This window comes from Pseudophryne corroboree, chromosome 5 (assembly GCF_028390025.1).
Source record: "Pseudophryne corroboree isolate aPseCor3 chromosome 5, aPseCor3.hap2, whole genome shotgun sequence".
Taxonomy (NCBI): Eukaryota; Metazoa; Chordata; class Amphibia; order Anura; family Myobatrachidae; genus Pseudophryne; species Pseudophryne corroboree.
Window position 1 is genome coordinate 190554963 of NC_086448.1, and position 23563 is coordinate 190578525.

The 23563-nt window shown below is 44.5% G+C and overlaps 1 protein-coding gene across 4 annotated transcripts in view; it reads left to right on the plus strand.

Annotated features, from left to right (window-relative positions):
- The window catches only part of CPVL (carboxypeptidase vitellogenic like), a 392151-nt gene that overhangs the window by 171052 nt on the left and 197536 nt on the right, over positions 1 to 23563 (plus strand). For all 4 annotated transcript variants that reach the window (XM_063921970.1, XM_063921966.1, XM_063921969.1 and 1 more), the window contains exons 8-9: positions 9719 to 9841; positions 10125 to 10256. In XM_063921970.1, coding sequence (XP_063778040.1) covers positions 9719 to 9841; positions 10125 to 10256 — 255 coding nt within the window. The remainder of the gene's footprint in view (positions 1 to 9718; positions 9842 to 10124; positions 10257 to 23563) is intronic.

Here is a 23563-nt window from a genome sequence, read left to right on the forward strand (position 1 = left end):
TTGTCACAGTGGTTATTCTGGTGGTAAAATTCTTTAAATTTTATGTTTTGTGGGGGCTCAAAATCCTACTGCTGCAAACCTGATATTCCTGTGGGTGATGTGCCTGTGTTGTGGGGTTATTGTTTTGTTTTTTTATTTTATAACCTGTGGGTCAGGGCTGTCTTAATAGTGTTGTAGGCCCCGAGCATAGCAATGCACTGGGGCCCCTACACACCCATTCATGGGCACCAATTTAAAAAAAATCATAACCTGCCCCTCTTGCGGTCCTGCGCCATCTCTCCACATGCTACCATACAGTGAATGTCTGTCAGGACTCTGGCCATCCACCAATCAGCATGCTAAGAGCCGTTCATTGTCTAGCAGGTAGAGTATGCAGATTGTGATACCACCACCTGCCCCTGCTCGAAGGCCCCTAGAACTGAGGGGCCCTGGGCAGCTGCCCAGTGTGCCTATACATTAAGATGGCGCTGCTGTGAATAAGAGACCACAAAGACAAAGTAATTACAGTGACTTAAACATACGTTTCTGCAGATGGCATCATGCACATGGCATCCCTGCCCCAACCAATATTATCTGCACATTTGATTAAATTGCTATTCTACTAACTGTGACTACTGTTTCCATCTGTTTTATGTACAGTGGCATCTCTTTATACTACTGGATCTTATCTTCTTCTGACATTTTATCGCATATCTGGGGCTGCTTTTCACATGTGTCCCACATGTGTCCCACATGTGTCCAGTGACATCCAGCTTGAAAAATATGCTAAGCCTTGCCTGCCTGTGCTCTTACAAACTGAAATCCTGTTATTTCTCCAAGGCTGCTCGTATCTATTTCTGTCCAGTGCCATCTGCTGGCAGCAGAATACATTACACTACTGTCATGCTGCTGTAGATCAGCATCTATTTTATTTTTATTTTTTGATAAATTCTTATTGTAAGGCTGGGTACACACTGGCTGATATATCGGCTGTTCAATTGACTGGTTGATTTATTGCTGGTCCGTCGGCCAGCGTGCACCAGCGATATGTCTGTGAATGACTTTGCTCACAGTCCTATTGCGTCGGTTGTGCAGCACAGACGATAACCAGTATTTCTACAGATATTAGTCCATTGTGATGTGTGTTCGGGCTGTCGCGTCTCCCTGCCGAACATCACTGGTGACTGGTCTGTGGACACTTTGGCTGCCCCTGTGCTAAGATGTTTACAGGCCTGTTTATTACAGATATGTTGCATACTGTACATATTTTAAGCTTAAAATACAGATGTGTTCTCATGCACATAGCATCTATGCCCCATGCGGTGTAAGACGCCTGGCATTCTAGAGACCCTCTGATGTGTAGCTCAATGCCTTTTCTTGAGCTGTGTTCTTATTTGCTTCACAGATGCAGGGAAACACCACTTGCTGTTCTGAGACTTGAACTACACAGGAATTAGTTTTAAATACCTACAAAGTCACAGAACTTTGCGTGGAAAAAAAGTAGTGGGACGGCCGCACACAGATACAAAAATGTTGCATATCATCATATTAATCAGTGCAATCTAGCACAGTGATTTTGTCACTCCCAGTTTTATCTGTGCAAGTAAGACGTGCTGAGTCGATCGGGAATTCAATAGAATAGCTGGTGATTGAAAAGGCATTGCTAGGTCCCAGTGTAGTCATTCTGGATGGGGGAATTCAGCCAATCTTGACACTGCCTCCATCACTAACTCAGTTTGTCTGAAAATGTATATTGTAAGAATATTTTTTCATCCCAACATACCACCATATTTACTTTGTTAAACAAAAGTAAAATCAAAACATGCTTTATGTAGTGTAAGTACTTGCCAGAGCTTTTACATGCTCCGCTCTTCTTTCTATTGGATATATTTTCAGATACGATTTGGCCCTTTTTGCAGTCAATCTAGTTACGCAAAAAAGGTTGCGAGTTGCACCCCTCATGGCCCCCGTCTCAACCCGAATTGGCACATTTTGCTCGCACCCCTATGGGACTGTGAGCAGTTTTGTATGTTCAGGATGCCATAAAGTTCGGCTGTTGCTGTGCTAACTTGCACTCAAAGATATCTCTGATAATTGGATTGGCCAATTAGTATTCTGAACAAGTTGTCTTTTGTCGTAATATAATTTTTAATTATTATTTTGGGGGAGGGGACTTAAGCACCTGATTTTAGACAACTGAACCCATGATTGAACTACCAGACTTAGTGGAAGATGTGTCACCATGAAGGGCATGGCGTTTTGCACGCGCTACACATCTGTAGATTGCAGCTTCTCCATTCAGAAGGAACCATCGATATTACTGAGGCATGAAGACTAAAATAATGAAGAAAAAAAAAAAAAGTAGGCAAATTAGAATAAGGATTACATGACCCTTGAAGCATAACCAGTAACCTCTGCTTGTCACCCCCTACCTCATTCATTCATGCATGCATTCATTGATGCATTGTGGTACAATCCAAATTCCAGATTGGAGCCCTTGCATACATAAATAACTTCCTAACTTGTGGTGGGTAGGCTAGATGCGTTAAACCTAATATGAGGTCTTATTCTACCTGGGATGGTTAGAACTTGAGTAGATGGAGCTTCAGTGCTGTACGGATCCCAGTTATATATTCCAGTGCCAGACCATTTAATCACTAAACAGAATAACATCTGCGCTGAAGTAATCTGGTTATCTGCATCCTCCCCACACTACATTCCAGCAGCAGCGGTGATTTGCCATGTTAGCAGGATACGTAAAATGCCCCCTAGAAAGAGTTGTCAGCATTGCTACCTCACAGTAGTTCCGACTGTGGTACACCACACAATTCTCGCATAATCTTGTGTGACCCTGAATCCTGATATAGTCCTTAGTTTTTAAGACCAGATTTATTTAGATTTTTTTTTTTTTCATATTCTTGTTATTTAGAACATAATAAAGAATAGAATGCAGATCCCTCCAGCACAATACTGGCTCAAACAATTGGTTCTATACAAAACAGCTTGTGCGCTCTGTTTATCATGCCTGGAGATGAGTCTGCCAGACACATTTGACTCTGCTTACCAAAATTGAAAGCAGTCGTTGTGCTTTGTGGAAAGGAGGCAAGTCGAGGAAATTAATGTTTACCTCTCGCTGGCCAGAGCCCTTGTAAGAATGAACCGCTTGAATGGTGATCAGGTTTTCCATGCATGAAGTGAGCTGCTGCTTTAAACCCATGACTAAGTAACTAGTGTGTGTACGCGTGCTCTCTCCTTTCTTGACAAGCAGGTGGAGCAGTACCTTCATGCCTTATTTCACTGCTAGTTGCGTCACGTCCTCATGCAGGGATACACCCCCCAACTTGCGGCTTGGTCTTTCACTCCAGTCCAAAAACTAGGCAAGACATATAAGGGTCCAAATGTAACACAGGATATGTCCTCATACATCTTGCCTCAATACGCCACGTAGTGAGAAAAGCCTGGCGTGAGTGAGCTGACTGCTCCCGTGCAACTACGTTTGCATTGGTTGTCTTTTTTTTTTTTTTTCCCCCTGATGAAATAAGTCTTATTCACATCACTATGTGAATAGGACGCACAAGCAGACTCTGCTGATTAAAATGATATGCGCCATGCCTATATTCTCTGTGCCTCTGCGGCTGTAACTGCAAACGAAATGCTATTTGATTTCCATGAAATCCATGTACCGTACCATTTCATATGCAGATGCCGCATATCCTTTTAATCAGCATAAGCTGCTTGTGTGTCTTATTTGCATCATTTTGCGAATGAGACTCCTTTCATTGGAAAAAGTTGCATGTAAAGACTCTTGGCGCTACTGAGTCGCCCCACGGCATGGCGTGACTAGAGGGTCTGTTTAACGTGCAGGAAGGCTAGCTATAAATGGACACATCTGTAGGCTACGATTCGCTGGTCCTGGTGGGATTCCTGTGATATAGCTGCTAGAGTATAAGATTGCAGTTAATTTTAAGGCAAAAATAATAACCTGGTTTTGCCTTTAAACTAATTGTGGCTACAATGGAATCGTATGGGACCAGCAAATCAGAGCCTGTTACATTTTAGTGTGTGTATATGTCTTTGAAAACCTGAAGTTTACAAATCTAAGCAGCTATTTTAGGAAATAGACTCGCTTGAATGAATCGACTAGTGCTGACAGTGTTCTCATACTGTTTAAACTAGAGGAAAACCGAGAGGTCCTGCTCCCCTGGATAGCAGCTACTGTGTTTTCACCCCCCTGCTGCCTGCTGGATCCCACTATTGAGAGGTACCTGGTGGGAAGCATACTACAGCGCTGTTTCACAGCATTTAAAGCACAGCGCCGCTGGACCCGAGGTGTGTACCTGTCCGCTTACCCCTCTCTCCCAGCTGGGAACCTCTCATCTGGACCCCGCGGAATGGAGATGACCCTCTGCCAGGACAGATGTGATATCGATCTTCTGATGTAGCGCAGATCACCTACCCGCCACCACCCGTGTCTTTTTATGCTTACCTAAATCTCCGTCATTTATTCTGCGAGATCCTGAGCTTCTTTATTATTATCCTCATTCTGCCTGCAGAACCTCACTCCATTGAAATGCCTTCTAAAAAAGTCAAAGGGGTGCTGCCCCCTAGAGTATCTTTTCCGCCTCAGAAAAAGTCACAGGCCACCTCTTCTTTGCGGAAGTCCCCGGCCGCCGCTTCTCCGCAAAGTACCCCTAGCAGCCCTGCCTCCCTGCCGGGGTTTGACCCTGATTCTGACGCACCTCTCACGGTCAAAACTCTGTACCAAGCCCTCTCAGCATTCAAATCTGAGCTGACTCAGGACCTCATAGCGGCCCTCCGAGAGGTGAAGACGGAGCTGCACGCTATAGGCGACCGTACGGACCATCTGGAGAAGAAAGTAGAGGAATTGGTCTCGTCTCATAATGACCTCATAACGGCCCACGACCAGCAGCAAAGTGACCTGGAGGCGTTTAAACTCAAAATTGCAGATATAGAGGACAGATCTCGGCGGAATAATATTAAGATCCGTGGCATCCCCGACTCCGTGCAGAACTCCGAGTTGGAAAATTATGCTACTGCCTTGTTCCAGAAGCTTCTGCCTCAAACCGATGCTAGAGAGTTACTTATCGACAGAATTCACAGACTGCCTAAACCACGCTCAGTTGCCCCCTCGCTCCCGAGAGACACACTCCTGAGGGTGCATTTCTTCACAATCAAAGAACGCATCCTGAAAGCGGCCAAAGAAGCAGGCGACTCCGACTCAGATGTTCTTGGAGGTTTACAACTATTCCCGGACTTCTCCGCTCTCACCTTGGCCAAACGACGAGCATTCCTCCCCGTCACTTTGGCACTTCGCGACCAAGACATCACGTATAGATGGGGTTTTCCGGTGAAGCTCGTCATCTCGTATGAAAATAAGTCTTACACGGTGACTTCATTGGAGACTGGAGTCAAATTACTTGAGGAATGGGATATCTCTGTTACACTCCCTCCTGGATCCAAGAAACAGCCCACCATCCGCTCGGAATGGGTCACCGCCTGATGCTGTTACAACCAGCCTGGGATTTCAAATTGAACTGTCTCCGGTACCGTCATCGCAGAATGGACTTGACCATTGTCCCTGTTGGGGTCACGTGAGTTGCCCTGCGTCCTGTTGTGATGGCGGTGTACTAGCCTTTCATGTTATATCTGAGTTTATTTGTCTTTTTTATATTTTTTCTATTATTTTCATGTGTTCGCATGTATATTGTGGGTAAGCATATCTGTTTCTGCTTACGCTTACTTTTTCTGTTTAGTTCCATGGGTGGTGGCGCTAGGTCACATGTTCCCCCCTGGTAATATACTACTGCATTTTTTTACCTTCCTTGCAGTAGTTATGCCGACCCGATATACTGGGTCGTGTTGGTTTCCCCCCCCCCCCCCCCCCCCCCCCTCGCCCCCCTGTTCCCTTCCTTTCCTCCCCCACCCTCTGTTTTATGATGTAGGTACTTGCTACTCGAGACACTTCTATTTTTGTTTATGTCAAGGTCCTTCACCTCTAACAAAGTACTTTAACCTGCCCCGATGGTCCAGATATTATCTATGAATGTCAAGGGGCTGAATTCCCCTAATAAGCGTAGGCTGGCTTTGGGTTATTTTAATAGGAATAAAGCTGATATAGTTACCCTACAGGAGACACACTTTTCATCTGCAGCACCCCCTATTTTTAAAGATCGTAGATTCCCTCTAGGTTATTTTGCTAATGGGCCTTTTAAGAGGAACGGTGTGGCTATATTATTTAGGGACTCCGTCTCCTTCATTTTGCACTCTCAGTTAGCCGATAAAAATGGCCGGTACCTTATACTGAGCGGCCTTTTAAACGACAAGCCGGTCACCCTGGTCTCGGCATATGCACCAAACTCAAACCAAGTAGCTTTTATCCGAAAGTTATGTGTGGCTATTCAGAGGATTCGTACGGGCTCCCTTTTGCTCATGGGAGATTTTAATTTAGTTCTTGATCCTAAGTTGGACAGGTCTCCTAGGACCTCTCCCCCCGCCTACGCCTCCCCCAATGCCAACTCCTTAGCATTTCGTAACCTCTTGGCTGAATTTGATCTCTATGACATATGGCGAGTACAAAACCCCACAGGGCGGGAGTACACCTACTATTCCCCCGTCCACAACTCTTACTCCCGTATTGATTTTATATTTTCGGACAAATGGACCCTCCAGTTCGCCAGATCCTTAGATATTCTCCCTATAACTTGGTCAGACCACGCCCCGTTGATTCTTAAATGGAGTGTAGCTTGCCAGCACACTCCCCCCCCGCCCGTGGAAATTCTCTCCACATTTGCTGTCCAACCCAGTCTCAAAAAAAATTATAGTTGACAGTATTTCGTCCTATATGGAATTTAATTCCCCCTCAGACACGTCCACCCTGAACTTCTGGTGCGCACTTAAGGCTGTTATACGGGGAGCAGCGATTCAGGCGGGAGCACAGCTCAAGAAACTCAACCTACAACGCCAGGTTGATCTGGAGTTCAAACTGAAGGAATTAGAGGACAAAAACCAATCTAGACCTACAAAATCCTTACAGAAGCAGTTAGTCGATATTAGATCTCAACTCCAGACATTACTAATGGCGCGCACCCAGGCTTCCTTGAATAGGATACGCCAGAAGTTTTATCTAACGGGGAACAGGCCGGGGAAAATGCTGGCCCGGAAGCTTAGGGCTCAACAGGCTCGGAATAGAATCAAGCTCATTATATCCCCAACAGGCACCAAAATTTCTAACCCAAGAGAGATAGCGAATCAATTTGCCAAATTTTACTCCCAACTTTATAACCTCGCGTCAGACCCTGCCACCCCACAACCTACCCCCTCCTCTATCAATTCCTTCTTAGCGGATTTAAACCTTCCACATATTTCAGATGATCAACTAGCATTACTGAATGCCCCATGGTCCCTATCAGAAACCCTCCAGGTGATCAAGTCCCTCCCTCAAGGTAAGGCGCCTGGCCCTGATGGCTTTATTAATGACTTCAATGTTTCGTTCCAAGACCTTCTAGCTCCCTCTTTGGTGGCAGTCTACACCGACATTACCTCACAGGGCACCATTCCTCAGGAGATGCTCGAAGCACGTATTGTCACGATCCCTAAACCGGGCAAAGATGCGACCGTCTGTCAAAATTATCGCCCCATTGCGTTACTGAATGGGGATGTTAAAATATATGCTAAATTAATCGCCTCTCGACTGAACACCCTCCTCCCCTCCCTGATACATCCGGACCAGGTTGGCTTTATCCCGGGAAGACAGGTGTCCGACAATACACGCAGGGTATTCAACCTTGTCGATTCTCTAACCCCCAAGCAGGGTCTCCTACTGCTATCTTTGGACGCAGAGAAGGCCTTTGATCGCTTAAACTGGTCTTATATGCGAGAAGTCCTACTAAAATTTGGCCTACGTGACCATATCCTCTCGTCAATATTAGCTCTATATAGCTCCCCGACGGCCCGGGTATTCAGTAATGTTTTTTTGTCTAGTTCTTTTCCAATCTATAATGGTACCCGCCAGGGCTGCCCTCTCTCCCCTCTCATATTCGTTCTGGCCATAGAACCACTGGCGGCTAAGCTTCGTGCGGACCCGCAATTCCCTGGACTGAGGTTGGGCGTCACGTCGCACAAACTATGTCTGTTCGCAGATGATGTTCTTTTATTTGTAACAGATCCAGCCACAACACTCCCCCACTTAAACAATGTTTTAGATAGGTACTCTGCAGCATCGTATTATAAATTAAATGCCTCCAAGACAGATGCTTTGCCCATCAACATCTCTAACTCTTTGCCCCCACTACGTGCTAAGTATCCATATAATTGGCAAACATCCAAAGTTTTGTTGGCGCCTATGCGGAGAAGTAGGCCACCTCTTTCATATTTTTTGGTCATGCCCCCATGTCCAGGCATACTGGACAGAGATATTTGGCCTTATCAATAAAGTTTTGAATCTCGACTTGTCCCCATCCCCTCTTATAGCTTTACTGAATATATACCCGCGAGGCGTGGGTGTACATCTACACTATGTCTTAGGCCACATCTGTCTAGCCGCGCGGGCGGCTTTAGCCCAAAACTGGAAACAGACCACGCTACCTCCATTGTCGAAGGTAATACACAAAATACAGCTGCACTTCTTGATGGAGACTGAACACATCCCATACTCCTTCACTGCCAAATCTCCTTTTGTGCGCTGGATGCCTTGGCATCTGTTTACCACGGAAGGTGAAGGTGCTGCATTGATGTTACGCCCCCTCCCCCCTGGACAGCCACCTCCCAGCCCCATCGGCTGATGGGGCCTCCTTCCCCCCCTTCTAAGACCACAATGAACCCCTATTTGGGTTGTATTTATAGTGGGCCCATTGCCACCCTTTCATCTCTGTAAATGCCTTTCCTTTTCTCTTTTTTTTTTTTTTTGTTTTCCTTACGATGTACCTGTGTGATCGACTTTGAACTGTATGCACTTGTTTGCACATGTCTATTGTGACGTTCTCTTATATGTTTATGTACCTACACCCCCCCCCTTCCCTCTCTCTTCCTTTTGTACCCCTGTTTGCAATGGAAAAAAAAAAAATTCAATAAAAACTATTGATGAGAAAAAAAAAAAACTAGAGGAAAACCTATTTCTTTTCTGTCCGTAAATAGGTAAATGTTTAGGTACAGGCGTAAATGTTAGAGTACAGCTCTATAAAACAAATGACTGTTAAGGAAATCCATTGCACATTATTTTGTTTCCTGTTTGGAATAACGGCAAAACCTTCTTGCTTGCTGTGGTTTTTCCTGGATTAATTCCTGATTTTCACAGCCTAATGAATGTTCTCTCATGTACTGTAGATCACATTACGAAATTAATCTGAAGCATTCATTTAGCAACAAAGCCTCTTGCGGGCTCACTGCGCTTGCCACGCAACAGACTCACTGCGTTCGCCACAGGTTCTATTCCCGTTCTGTTCCCACACGAGTGGGAAAAGTCCCTGTTGGTCAGCATGCCAACCAGAGGGCTGTTAACTGTTTGGGATCCTAGTGTTGGTATAGTGACTGCACATGACCGCATCCAGTTTTCCCCCATACACTGTAATCTATAGAAAATGTAGTCATATTTTTTTATTTATTTTTTTATTTTTTTTTTTTTCGTTCTGTGAACATCATCTTAGAATTTGTGGCGTTTTCTATTCTAGAATTACTGTATTGTTTCTTTGCTTTTCATTGTTAATCTATTTGTTTTCATCAGTCTTACGCTGGGAAATATGTTCCTGCAATCGGCTATTACATCCATACACACAACCCAACCGCTAAGGTTAAAATCAACTTCAAGGGGATTGCCATTGGAGACGGGCTCTGTGATCCTGAAGTGGTAGGGCATTTTAATTCAATTTTCTATTCTTTTGATCTACAAAAGGAGGTGAAATTCCTTTCTCCTCTTGCACACTGTTTTGATAAAGTATGCATGCTCCCAACAGACGTTGTAATGCATTGTTAACAAATGTTTCAGATCATAAGTTAGAGCTGTATTAAGTTCAGGCTACAAAGGCTTTAACATTTCTGATTGCTTTAACTGATTAGGATTAAACACAAGCCACGCTTGTATACGGTGAGGGAAATGCGTTATGCTAATGATTGCTGTGTCTGTTTAACAGATGTTGGGTGGCTATGCTGACTTCCTGTACCAAACCGGCATGGTAGATGAGAATCAGAGGGACACTGTCCGGAGGCAGTCTGATCTGGCAATAAGCTATATCCAACAGCAGAAGTGGCTTGATGCTTTTGAAGTATGTGTTGGCGTTGTTTTTTGCAAAACCATTAAATATGCTGAATTTACAGATAACCACGTGCTTAGTTTAGAATCTTGCGTATAGTCCACATAGTTACACTTTTACTATTTGTTTTAGCATTAGAAATTACATTTGTTTCACCAAGATGTTTATGTAACTCACTCTCTTTCATAAACTATTTGAGTGTTGGCTGTGAGTAAATGTGGTGATCAAGAGATTAAAATATACATAGATTGTGTTGGGTTATGTATCACATCAAACTTTGCCTGGTGTCCTGCTGATTGCAGCCTATTACATGGATATATGAGGGTTTTGAACAATTGTGAATGCATTATCGTATGACATGTTATCATTCCTTGGTGTACTATGGTATGCCGGTGGCCGGGATCCCGGCGGCCAGCATACCGGCACCGGGATCCCGACCTCCGGCATACCGGCAGCTGGGCGAGTGCTTGCATTCTCGCTGAGCTCGCCACGCTGTGGGCATGCTATTTATTCTCCCTCCAGGGGGGTCGTGGACACCCAAGAGGGAGAATAGTTGTCGGTATAGCGGGTGTCGGGATTCCGGTGCCGGTATACTGAGCGCCGGGATCCCAACAGCCGGCATACTGAATACCACCCATCATTCCCCGTCCTTCTGGAATATGAAGGGTCCAACTAGGAAACCTCAGGAAAATAAAATCTAGCTGTATTGTAACTACTGCATACGCCGTACTGCATACAGATTATTAATAAATGGTTCTGGAATGGAGTCTGTTGGAATATCGAGATTTCTGGTAAGAATTTACCATTGTTAAATCTCTTTCTGCGAGGTACACTGGGTTCCACAAGGATTCACATCGGGGTGTAGAGTAGGATCTTGATCCGAGGCACAGACAGGCTCAAAGCTTTTGACTGTTCCCAAGATGCACAGCACCGCCTCCTCTATAATCCCGCCCTCATGCACAGGAGCTCAGTTTCGTTAACCAGCCCAATGCAGTAGCAGGTACCAGAGACGACAATCGCTTGTAGCCAATTACACCACACACTCACCGCAGGAGAGGGTGTCAGCGGCTATGCCAATACCAACTCAAAGAAGCTAAGTGTGTCAGAGTGGGCGCCTTGTGGAGCCCAGTGTACCTCGCAGAAAGAGTTTTAACAAAGGTAAGTTCTTACCATAAATCTCGTTTTCTGCTGCGGGGTACACTGGGCTCCACAAGGATTCACATCGGGGATGTCCTAAAGCAGTTCCTTATGGGAGGGGACGCACTGTAGCGGATACAAGAACCCGGCGTCCAAAGGAAGCATCCTGGGAAGCGGCGGTATCGAAGGCATAGAACCTTATGAACGTGTTCCCTGAAGACCACGTTGCCACCTTGCACAATTGTTCAAGGGTCGCACCACGGTGGGCCGCCCAAGAAGGTCCAACCGACTGAGTAGAATGGGCTTTAATGGTAGCAGGAACCGGACGACCAGCCTGTACATAAGCATGTGCAATCACCATTCTAATCCATCTGGCCAGTGTCTGCTTGGAAGCAGACCAGCCACGTTTGTGAAAACCAAACAATACAAAAAGAGAATCAGATTTCCTAGTGGAGGAAGTTCTCTTCGCGTAGATACTGAGAGCCCGTACCACATCGTTCCCCGCCACAGGAGTTCACTCACCCCGGCAGCATGCCGCCACCCCCTGTAAACGTCGGTTTACATACAGGACTAAAAGCAACACTTTAAAAAAGGCATTCAATACACTTTAAATGGAGCCTCTGCTGCCGCTGTGATCAATTCCTTAGCGTACGTACTTTTTACACCGTTAGCGTACAGAGCCCCGTATCGTGGACGTACTTTGCGTACAAACGCCGCGCTGGCCGTACAAAGTACACGCAGTGCGTACACACCCAAAGATACTCCCTGAGCACTTAGCAGCTACACGTGTGACTGAAATACACTTATAACCTTAGCAGGGAAAGGAGACACGACACCAGATTGTATTTAAAATGCTGGGTTCCGACACACCAACATATAATTACTGAAAGGGGGTTACAATAACAATACAATACAATAGAAAAATGGCTACAGTCAATGGTACATACGTTTTTGGTTTCGCCTGCGCTTCCCGGCCGGTCCTCAGTCATCAAGGGAGATGACCTTCAGAGTCTGTGATAGTGACCTGACCTGCAGCTGGCTTTTTATACATTTGTCCAAAACCTAACACAATGGAGACTGTAATCTTTGTCCCTTGGACACAGGGATGGTCATTTACAGTACAGGAGAGGTCACAGGTCAGTTTGAATAGGTGGGCGATGTCTGTTCCAGGTGCAGTTGCAGATGTTCTCCTCTGGGTTCCCGCCTCATATCAAGAGCACAGTACATAAGTTAATGTTTATATTCTGCTCCTGCGCATAACTATTCGCAGGAGCGTGCGATCTTCTGCAAACCAACACCGGAATATTGCCCTTAATATACCCTACAGCTGGATACCAAACACCACCATATAACCTAGTTCTGTCCCCTCCTATCCTGTAAAAGGTGAATCCCTTTGTTCTTATACCATTTAAACTAGTGTAACTTGCTGGTGTGGTGCAGGGAGACTGTGTACATTGTGCACTATTTGGATTTAATATGTAATGTGTTTTTATGGCTTTTCCATGCGACTACAAACACTACCGCGACCATACGCAAATTGTGAATATGTGCATGCACGGCAGAGCAAGTACGCGCACGGAGGCCATCTGTGTGTAGTTTGTACATGGTGTGTACTGCAATATTTTTCGACTTTGACAGTCCACCCTTTGGCAATCACCAATAACTGCCACTAACTAATCAATAAACAGAAAAATATGTATACATTATATACAAAAGCTTGGATCGGGGAGTGTTGTAGGTGGGAAATGTATAGCCTAGTGAGATAGTAAAAAGCATGTATGTATGAACCAATGTCTGAGGGGCATGTATCATCGTGCCGTATATGTTCTATATAAGCTTCAAGGTATTGCGAAGTATACTTTAAGTCCTTCTCATCCCGTATTAAGGGTCTGTAAATGGGCAAACGAACACTACCGAGCTCTTTTCGGCTTCTTATTCCAACAAGTGGGGTGCACATTTAGTTGATGATACATGGAGGGGGAACATATGTGAGTGCTAGTATATGTGGATATCACCTGTCGACTATGTGTGTCATTAACTGGAGGTTGCAGAGATGAAGATAAGACACATATATAAAAATACATTCACATAAACACTTTGGGTAGGGCTGACTCTTTTTTCCGGTTGGATGTATCTGGGCAGAGGGGGGGACAAAGAAAAACTGGTGAAAGAAACAGGCCATGAAATTCATTTGCAGTTCTTATCATAGCGCTGTCTCTATGGATGGATCATAAATCAAATCTGCTGCTGTAACAGCGCCCTCGCTCCTTAGACTCATCAAATTTGTGCCGTGCTTGCGCCGCGTTAGAATTTGAACACACCTAAATATCAAACTAATAATTATGATGACTCCCAGGATACAAAGGAGAAACTTCCCCACACTCATAATGACATTTTGAGCCCACTCTCCTAAACCTGGGTACAACCATGAGACCCAGCCGGTCAGTTCATTACTCCCAATCGCTAAGGTAAGGTTGTGCTTCCTCCTGAACTCCCACTTCAACTGCAAGATCTCGTCCATCTTCTGATCTATGATCTCCGTGGGGTCGTCAGTGCTGTTCGTAATATATGTACAGCACTTCATACCATATTAAGTTGCCAGAGTAACACAGTACCCCCCTGTCACGGCGGTAACATAATTAAGGACCATCCTGTGCTGGATCAGTTCCTTCTTGTAGGCTTTTTACTCCCTTCCCGTATACCAGAAGGTGTCATCATACATCTCGGTGATATTATCTATGAAGTTCGCTAGCGCATGGATATACCTATAATTTATAGTTCCTCTGGCAGTACGGGTGATGTCTAATGCGAGAAAGAACTGAATCCCGGTGGATTCGTGGATCAAATCAGAGGCTGCGTGATCTGTCCTGTCTATGAGGTGTCTCTTGATGATGTGTTCATAGTGAGTATGAGTATAAGGAGCCTGAGCACTGCGGTGAACATCTTTCATTTTGTCGTGTGTTATGGTCATGACCTCCGGTAGTACTCTCGCAATATAACACAATCCCTCAGAGCTCGGGGCAAGCCACTTGTACGCTTTCCTCCCACATATAAAATAGGCATCATCTGGGAGAACATAGGGGACAAAATGTAACATCACCATATTGCAAGCTTTCCATGTAAAGAAACCAATCCCTAGTCCTCTCATTTGCTCAGTACAAGTATCGGGCTGGATGATATGGGCACAATACCCTGACGATACTTTTCCAACCCATATGGTCTTGCTTCCATGTGTATACCTATACCGAAAATACCTCCCACTGTTGGCTATCTGGCGTACAAGTTCAGCGTCTATGGGTATCTTATCAGCTCTATGTGAAAAGGTCATTGTCTGGTTATTCCACGTCACTTCCCAATTTCCTGGTTTTCGGTAATTGGAAATATTAAAACACAATAAGGACCTGTCTACATGATACTGGTGGAGCTTCAAGCTAGGGTGCCTGGAGATATTGAATTTCTTGTCCACCGGTCTCCCACCCCTTAATTCGAGTACCTCATCTATTGCTAAAGGGTATGGTACTAATCCTGACTTACTCTGACCTTGAGGTACCTGTGAGCACACCCAGCATTCTGTCTAACTAATGAGTGGTAATCACTCAACGGATGGCGGTCCATGTCGATATTAAGGTTGGACTGACATCTCTGGATGCACCCATCCTCGACTATATTCTCACAATTCCTACAAATACAATATTCATCAGACAATAACCCTTCACAGTGCCTCCGAGCTCCATGACTACCAGAGCGCTTACTGATACCAGCCTTTACTCGAGTGATGTGCTGCTCCTGAGATCCTACAAATTCATACTCGCCATCAGAACCCATTCCAGATCCCTGCTCGACCTCTCTGGGACCCTCACCAAAACAAATTGTCCTGATCAAAACAGAATTACTAACAGAACCCGAAACGCAGTCTCTTGTGTTAGATCCATTTCGTTAGGGGAAAGAAGGAAAATAAGGAGGAGAAAAAGAAAGGAAAATGCAGGGGGGGTGAAAAGAAAGATCTTGTTGCTCTCCGTACTCAGGTGCCTGTCAACAGTCCTGCCTCTCAACTTTCCCGGAACAAACACTTTAGTGATACAAGGTTCTCTTTGCCTTTCTCTTTGAACACCGTTCACTTGAAACACACAGTTCACTTCGAACACACAGTTACCAAACTACTTTGTCACGAGTTCTCTCCGGGTCAGCGACCTGCTTGCAGTGGGACGAGTGGACCCAAGTCTCTCTTTCGGCGACCTTTAGTACTGGTTAACAAGACTTGGTATGGTCCTTCCCACCTGTCTGAGGCAACCTGAAACGGTCCGTCTGTCGGAGGGATATGGGATGGCTCTGTTGGTATTGTCTTACCAATATTCTTCCTCAAGCAAGTAAAACATGTCATTGCTCTCTTACCTGCATGAGAAGAGAATCCTGGTGCACACCAGTAGGCTCTTACCAGCTTGCACATAAACTCTTTGCCCAGATGAGTCAGACCGTATGCCGCCTCAGGTAGACTTGGAAGTTATGCTCTGGGGGCCACTGGCTTACCGTGTCCACCTGTCCAAAGTCCTGAGGACTCCTGGCCATACCCCTTTGACCTCCAGACTGCCTTTTCCTGTAGGGAACACAAATTTTGCATTTCAATTAATTGTCGTGTGTTATCAGTTGTGTGAAGTAAACCGTCTCTGGATGAGAGAAGAGAGGGGAAAAATAGTAAATAAAAAGAAAATGTCAGGTTTGGCATTCACCAACAGGCTGTCACACCATCATGCATATCGGTGTCTGTACACAGTCTCCTTTCACCAGTATTCTCATTCTCCACCCTTTGTATGTGACCAGGCACACTGCATTAATACTGGTGTCCTTGTTCTGGTGAGATATACTGGATTTGGGCAGAACTCTGACGGACCGAGTAGGCACGTGGCGTTTGACCTGTAATCGGGTCCATGTATTGTACCCTCCTGTCGGTGAACGTAGGAGATGAGGAGGAAACTTTGAAGAAAAATCACATAGAGGTTAGTAACAGATAAGTTTGTAGAGGCAAAGAGGATTTTATAATATTTGACAACTGGATTGGGCACTATGGGGAATGACTTTTCTACTAGGTCTACACCCCCCAAAAAAAAATCTGTGTGTCGTATCTCTACTGGGACTATCCCAGCCATCAATCCAGTGTCCTGTCCATCCTAAGTTCATAGGGAACCTGGTATCTGTGAGATAATTTCCTCTATCTGTGATGGACATGAATCTAGAACAGTGAAATACAACATTAGTCTTCGTGGGTGTCTAACATACTTTGTACTTCATGAGCGGGAGCACATTATATGTACACCATATCTAACAAAACTCTTGTTAAGTTAATCAGGGGCCATTTCTGCTAGAGAAAAAAGCAAAAGTTTAGAGGCCTCATCTTAACCCCAGCAAGTTTTGTCAAAAGGGTAAAATTGCATTTATTCCGTTCTTCCCATTATCCGAATCTGTGTTTTCTATATGGCTTGTGATTCCTTAATACAGTATATGTCCCTTGATCCCGTCTATGTGTTTAATAATGTGGCTTGTTTTCTCTGTCTAGGGGTCTATATTGACTATGTGTCCTACTACTCCTACAATTTCCAGCAAGATGTCCTTTATTTCTACAAATGTAACATATTCTCGGTATTTTCCTACTACCAGGGTTTTGGGGTTTAGGCTGATGAGGCTTTGCTGCAAGAGCCTGTAGACTTATTGTCATCGGCTTCCCCTCCTGTTGTTCTCTGCGCCTAGCAATATTCTTGTGGTGTTCAATTGCGCACTCTCTAAGACAAGCTACTGTGGACCCTTTACAATTAGGCAAAGATGTTTGTACCCTGCCCCTTACTGTCTTATTGAGCCTGTCCATTAGCACAGAGACAGCCACTTCCCTGTAATCCGCATTGTTCTCTATATCCGATATCCCAACGTATCTATCCATTATTTGCAGCGCACGTTGGAAATGTTCAGATGCCATTTCATTTTCCCTCTGATTTATGGAGAAAATTTTTCTCCACTTAACAGTAGTGGGGAAATACAACTCTAGTTGCCTGTTAATTCGTTCCACGTTCTCCTGATTGTTTCAGTCAGTCATAGGACTATCCGACTCTAATCTACAATCAGTGATAACGTTTTTGGGTGTCAATATTAGGGGGTAGGCACGCTTTCAAAAATATCCACCAATCTTTGTTAGCTGGTTCATGAGCATTACCCAGATCTCTGATAAACTTCTGTCATCTGGCTAAATGCTTCCGGGGATTGGGGAATTCTGAAATGATTGACCGCAGCTCAGCTCTCTGACCATGGGCAATATATTGCATTATTCCTGGTTAGGATTTCTCCCTGACTATCGGTTCCCCCATTGGGAGTTACTATTTCCAAGACAGGATGTAATCCTACCATTCCGTTCCTAATCTGTTTACTGTAAGGTGGTGTTGTCTCTGTGCAATGACCCGTCTCACACTTACAGATGTATCCTCATACAGCGTTGCTCATAGCGCACTATTTAGGGTCCTGTGTCGCGAGTTGGAAATAACGTTATGGCGTGCGTTATGTCCCGCACCATGTAATACACAGTTTAACCGCTGGGTGGCGAATGCTCCACGTTGAGACTACAGAGCTGAATACAATGCTGTGGCAGTAAGCAGTGATCTGTGAAAGGCTGGCCAATCACGTTCTTCCCTTTATAAAAAAAAATCCCTTTCCACAAATTACAGTGCCACCCTGCCGCCCGTTCAGTCAATTATTTTTTTCGTTACGTTGTGTACAAAATACCGGATAGCATTAATATGACTCCCAGATGGTCTACAGTCACACTGCCGCCCGATCACGCTAGATATGGATATTGTCATTATAGTATTAGCATAACAGCATTCATATTTCGGACTAGCTTCGGCAGAAATATTGAATGCAAAGTACATTGGGTCCCTACTGTACCTCATGATGGTATCCGTATTTTTTTAAAGCACTCAGATACAACACATCACCTTTCTGCCCATTTGAAACAACAGAGACACAAAGCTACTCTGAAATAGTATTGCTGCTTATGCTAATGTTATCCATCAGTTTGTACACAATGTAACGACTAGATGAATAGCGTGAACAGGGCTGCAGCGTGGCCTTGTATTTAGTAGAAGCAGACTTTTTTTATTTAACGAGAAGTAGAAACTTAAAACACAAATAACTTTATTGTATTAAAAAAGAATAAAAAAATAAAAATAAAATAATAAACGGGTGCCGAACTCTGTATCGAACCCGGGTCTTCAAGCATTGCAGGCGGCCGCTGTTCTAGTTAGGCCACAGCCGACAATGGTAGAGGTGGGCCCTCCGGGTTTATATGTCATGTGTTGTATCTTGGTGCTTTAAAAAAAAAAAAAAGGTAGATGCTTACGCTAATGCCATCCTGCTAATTGTACACAGAGTAACGACAATATCTATAGCTAGCGTGATCGGGCGGCAGTGTGCCTGTAGACCATCTGGTAGTCATACTGTGCATTCATGAGATACTGTAGGTACCCAGTTGCACTTTGTATTCAATATTTCTGCCCATTTGAAACAACAGAGACACAAAGCTACTCCGAAATAGGATTGCTGCCTATGCTAATATTACTGTAGGTACCCAGTTGCACTGGGTTGAAACAAAAGAAACACAAAGCTACAGTAGTCCGAAATACAGTAGGATTGCTGCTTATGCTAATATTATCCATCATTTTCTACACAACGTAATGACTAGATGAATTGAGTGAACAGGGCAGCAGCGTGGCCTTGTATTTAGTAGAAGCGGACTTTTTTTTTTATATAACGAGAAGTAGCAATATCCCAAAATACTTTATTGTATAAAAAAATATCTAAATACAAAAAAAAAAATGGTGAACGAATTGGCCACAACATTAACACTGTCCCTAACAGTGATCAAGCACAAATGGGTATCGAACCAACGAGTACAAGCATTGCAGGCGGACGCTGTTCTCGTTAGGCCACAGCCGACCACGTTACAGGCAGGCCCTCCGGGTGTATATGTGATGTGTTATACCTGAGTGCTTAAAAAAAATAAAAAAAGTCAGAAATAAGCTACCTGGCAAATGTACACACTGTAACGACAATATCCATAGCTAGCGTGATCGAGCGGCAGTGTGGCTGGAGACCATCTGGTAGTGACAAACACAAAGCTAGTCCGAAATAATTTCCATATAAAGGGAAGTGATTAATGGTTCGTCATTGTCACAATAAATGTCAGCCAATCAGCAGGCGGCGCTATGAAGGGTCCGTTGGCTATTTGAGGCATGCGCTGTAGAGTTTAGGAAAAGCGACATCTGGTGGACAGAAAGTAGAATGAACGTTACAATTATAACGTGACGTCACATTTACAACGCAACTTATAACGGGAGTTATAGCGCAAGGAGCTGGCGCGAGTTGCATGGCGCCCGCTATGCGGTACGCAGCAACGATATATCAGGACACATCTGTACCGGTAGCTGTGACCTCACCAGTTCTTTCAGTGGGGAATATTGTTACTGCTCTAACTGGATGGACAGGCCCCACCTGAGTTTCCTGCAAGGTGACTGAATGAGAGATGCGATTTGGTTGGGTCCTTCATCTTCCTATGACCTATAACCTTGGAGAGACTTCAAAACAGGATACAACTTTCAATAGTTAGGGTTAATATATTGCTCTTGTGTTCTACTATCATTTATAGATATACCATTGACTGTAGCCATCTCTTCCCTTTCGACCTGTGTCGATAATGGTGTGTTCTAGCCCTCATTCCTGCTAGGTTTGGAACTTGCTTTTTGCGAGTTTGTTACCTTTGCACCTCCCCCTCTTGTTGTCACAGGTTTAAACAATTGTGATGTCTGATCCTTTGTTTTCTGGATTTAATCAGACACATTTTACCACCTACATTCTGCAGTACCTCTGGTTCAAAGCTGTCCACCCTAGGTAATGATACCCTATCTTTGTCAGTCATACATAACCATTCATCACAATAAACTTCAGCGTGTGGACCATATTTCTCACACATTATAAACCTCGCGGACCCCTTGGGCCGCGACTTTTCTGCCTGAACCCTGGCTACCATACGTCTCTTAGTTGAGCAACTGGCTCCCATAATTGTGGGCCTTTTCCCACAAACACCAAAATACTCAATATAAGCCGACCAGTGGCGGAACTAGCGAGCAGTGGGCCCAGGTGCAACAAAATACTTTGTCCCCCCCCATCCCATCCAAGTCCACCCCTCACCCCTGGAGAAGATCTGGTGAGGGGGAAATGGATACCAAACAACAGTGCCGTAACTAGACATTTTAGCGCTGTGTGCAAGAAACGGCGTCAGAGTCCACCCCGCTATGTAAAACGGGCAGTGTGCGGCATAGGCGCGTGCAAAAAATATAGGGGCGTGGGTTTGTGAGGAGGGGGTGTGGCCACAGAATAATACCAATTCATATAACGGTGCACAGTAGTCTCAATTATTCAAATTACGCCGCACAGTAGCACCACTACACCAGGTAGAGCCCCTTTTACACCCTACGGCGGACAGATTCCCCTTTTTGCACATTACGGCAGACAGCATCCCCTTTTTTACACATTACTGCAGACAACGTCCCCTTTTTACACATTACGGCAGACAGCGTCCCCTTTTTGCACATTACGGCAGACAACGTCCCCTTTTTACACATTACGGCAGACGGCGTCCCCTTTTTACACATTACGGCAGACGGCGTCCCCTTTTTTTACACATTACGGCAGACGGCGTCCCCTTTTTTTACACAGTACGGCAGACGGCGTCCCTTTTTTTTACACATTACGGCAGACGGCGTCCCTTTTTTTACACATTACGGCAGACAGCGTCCCCTTTTTTTACACAGTACGGCAGACGGCGTCCCTTTTTTTTACACATTACGGCAGACGGCGTCCCTTTTTTTACACATTACGGCAGACAGCGTCCCCTTTTTACACACTACGGCAGACCGTCCCCTTTTTACACATAACGGCAGACAGCGTCCCCTTTTTACACATTACGGCAGATAACGTGTCCTCTTTACACATTACGGCAGACAGCGTCCCCCTTTTTACACACAACTGCAGACAGCGTCCCCTTTTTTACACATTACATTGCGCTGCTGCGGCTCCCTCCTCCACCTTACCACCCCCCCGTGGCCACTGCGCTCCTCTCCTCAGTTTGACTCATTACATGCCGCACTGCTTTGGGACCCTTGACAGTGGCGGACCCCAGTGCAAGGCACAGCTTGCACTGGCGGTAGTTCCGCCTCCTGAAGCCGACGGTGAAAGTTCTTAGAGCGCTTTCACCCACTCCCGCCCATGTTGGCCGGTACTGCGATACACTGTTGATAGCGGAAGGCAATGTACCCAACTTAGGGCCCCTAATTGACCTATATTTACTGGAAGTTTTTAGGAGTGACTTACCTTTTGCAGTAAATATCTGACGTTGGAGATTTTCCTGAGCGAGACCAGCGAAAACTTTCTTAATGCACTTGTACACAAATCACGCTTGCGTATGCTCTATACAGCGCTAATGATACCGCGATTTTACGCAAAAGCTCGTAAAAGGGTATCAAGTTGCGCTATGTATCGCACCCACAAACATGCGGTCCAATCGCACAGCGTATAGGTACTTGTTACCTATCCGCCCTACGACCACTGGAATCGAATCACAAGCTGCGAAACCTCAGCCGGAGCATATCAACAAAACTATATGGGTCACCAAGTTCACAATTCCCTACCGTGCTCCTGTGTAAGTCTCCTCACGACTTACGTATTCCAATCTATACTAACGTGAGTCAGCCGCCTCACGCCGCCAAGCTTCCACTCACTTGGTGTACCAAATGACGCGATCCCGAATTCCGGGGTTCAATACGTTCACTCCTACTTTCACTCACTCAAATATGCTTTGTTTTTCTGTACAGAAATTTTTTTCACTCGTTCTGATAGGCAGCTTTTCCCCCAGATGCAATAGAGTTTAAACAAAAGTCTTGTACTAATCTGCTTTTGAAACCGGATGGTTATGTGCTATTGTAGCATGGTTACTATCCCACGTTAATTGAACAACTATCGTGTGGTTTTATTATGCGCACAAAACCCTACGCAAGCTTGCCTAATTACGCAACCGTGCGTACCCCTATGCCACGTGTGCAGCCTTGCGCCACGTGCACTTTTTTGTACGCTGTCCTCAAGTTCCATACCGTACCAATGTGCGTACGCAATAAAACAAATCACACAACTTCAATAAATGTGAGCAATAAAAACTACTATTGCCCACTAGACACAGCCCACACTTGTTCTGTGTAACCCTTTATGACTGGGCCAGACCTGCGTTTTGTGTCTTTATAATTACTTACTTAAATACATTTACTTCAAATTTATTTAGATAGCAAACAAATGTATCCGATTTCACACAGATCTATAATGACTGCAATAATCTATAATTTAAATGATATGATTCAGATTGGATAGCTATCTTGCAGAACATACACTGATATAAAAATATACATAATTGTAATAATATATATATGTACCATTCACTGGCCTCCTATGAGACACCTTACCTCTAATTTGCATATCAAAGATATTTGCTTTTCACTGGTAAAAAAAAGTAGTTACACAGGTTAATTTGCATTTCAATGGCTATACTCCCTAGTAAGCAGACTCTACAAGTCTTGGAAGAAAAAGGAAAAAAAACAAAACTTTCTTTCCTTTTTCTATCTGTGTGCAACCCCCCACTTGATGTAAAGTAATTACGCACAGACAAGAAGGAAATAGAAAAAAAAACACCTCACCATTTACTCTCACTAGGCCGAATTGAAACTATTTGTAATTGACTATGGCATGGGTTAAATAAATGCATTGGTAACTCATAAATGGTGCTATGAATGTGACAAAAGGAAACTGATTGTTCTGAGCACACTGAAAATCAGGTATTTAGAAAGTGACCTTCCTAAAAGGGCCACTGCTCCTCCCCCTTCCACATCCATGAGGTTTACACAAGATGATGGACAAGCCATGTGGTTAGGCCAAAATGGAGGACAAACCATGCGGCTCCTTTGTCACAAAGAAATCACAAATTATACAAGCACCAGAAGTTACTTTAGGCCTGAGTTAAAAAAAAAAAAAAAAAAAAACTATATCAAGGCTATGCAGCAACTTTTAAATGTATTTTTAAATCTACTTAACAGATAAACAAT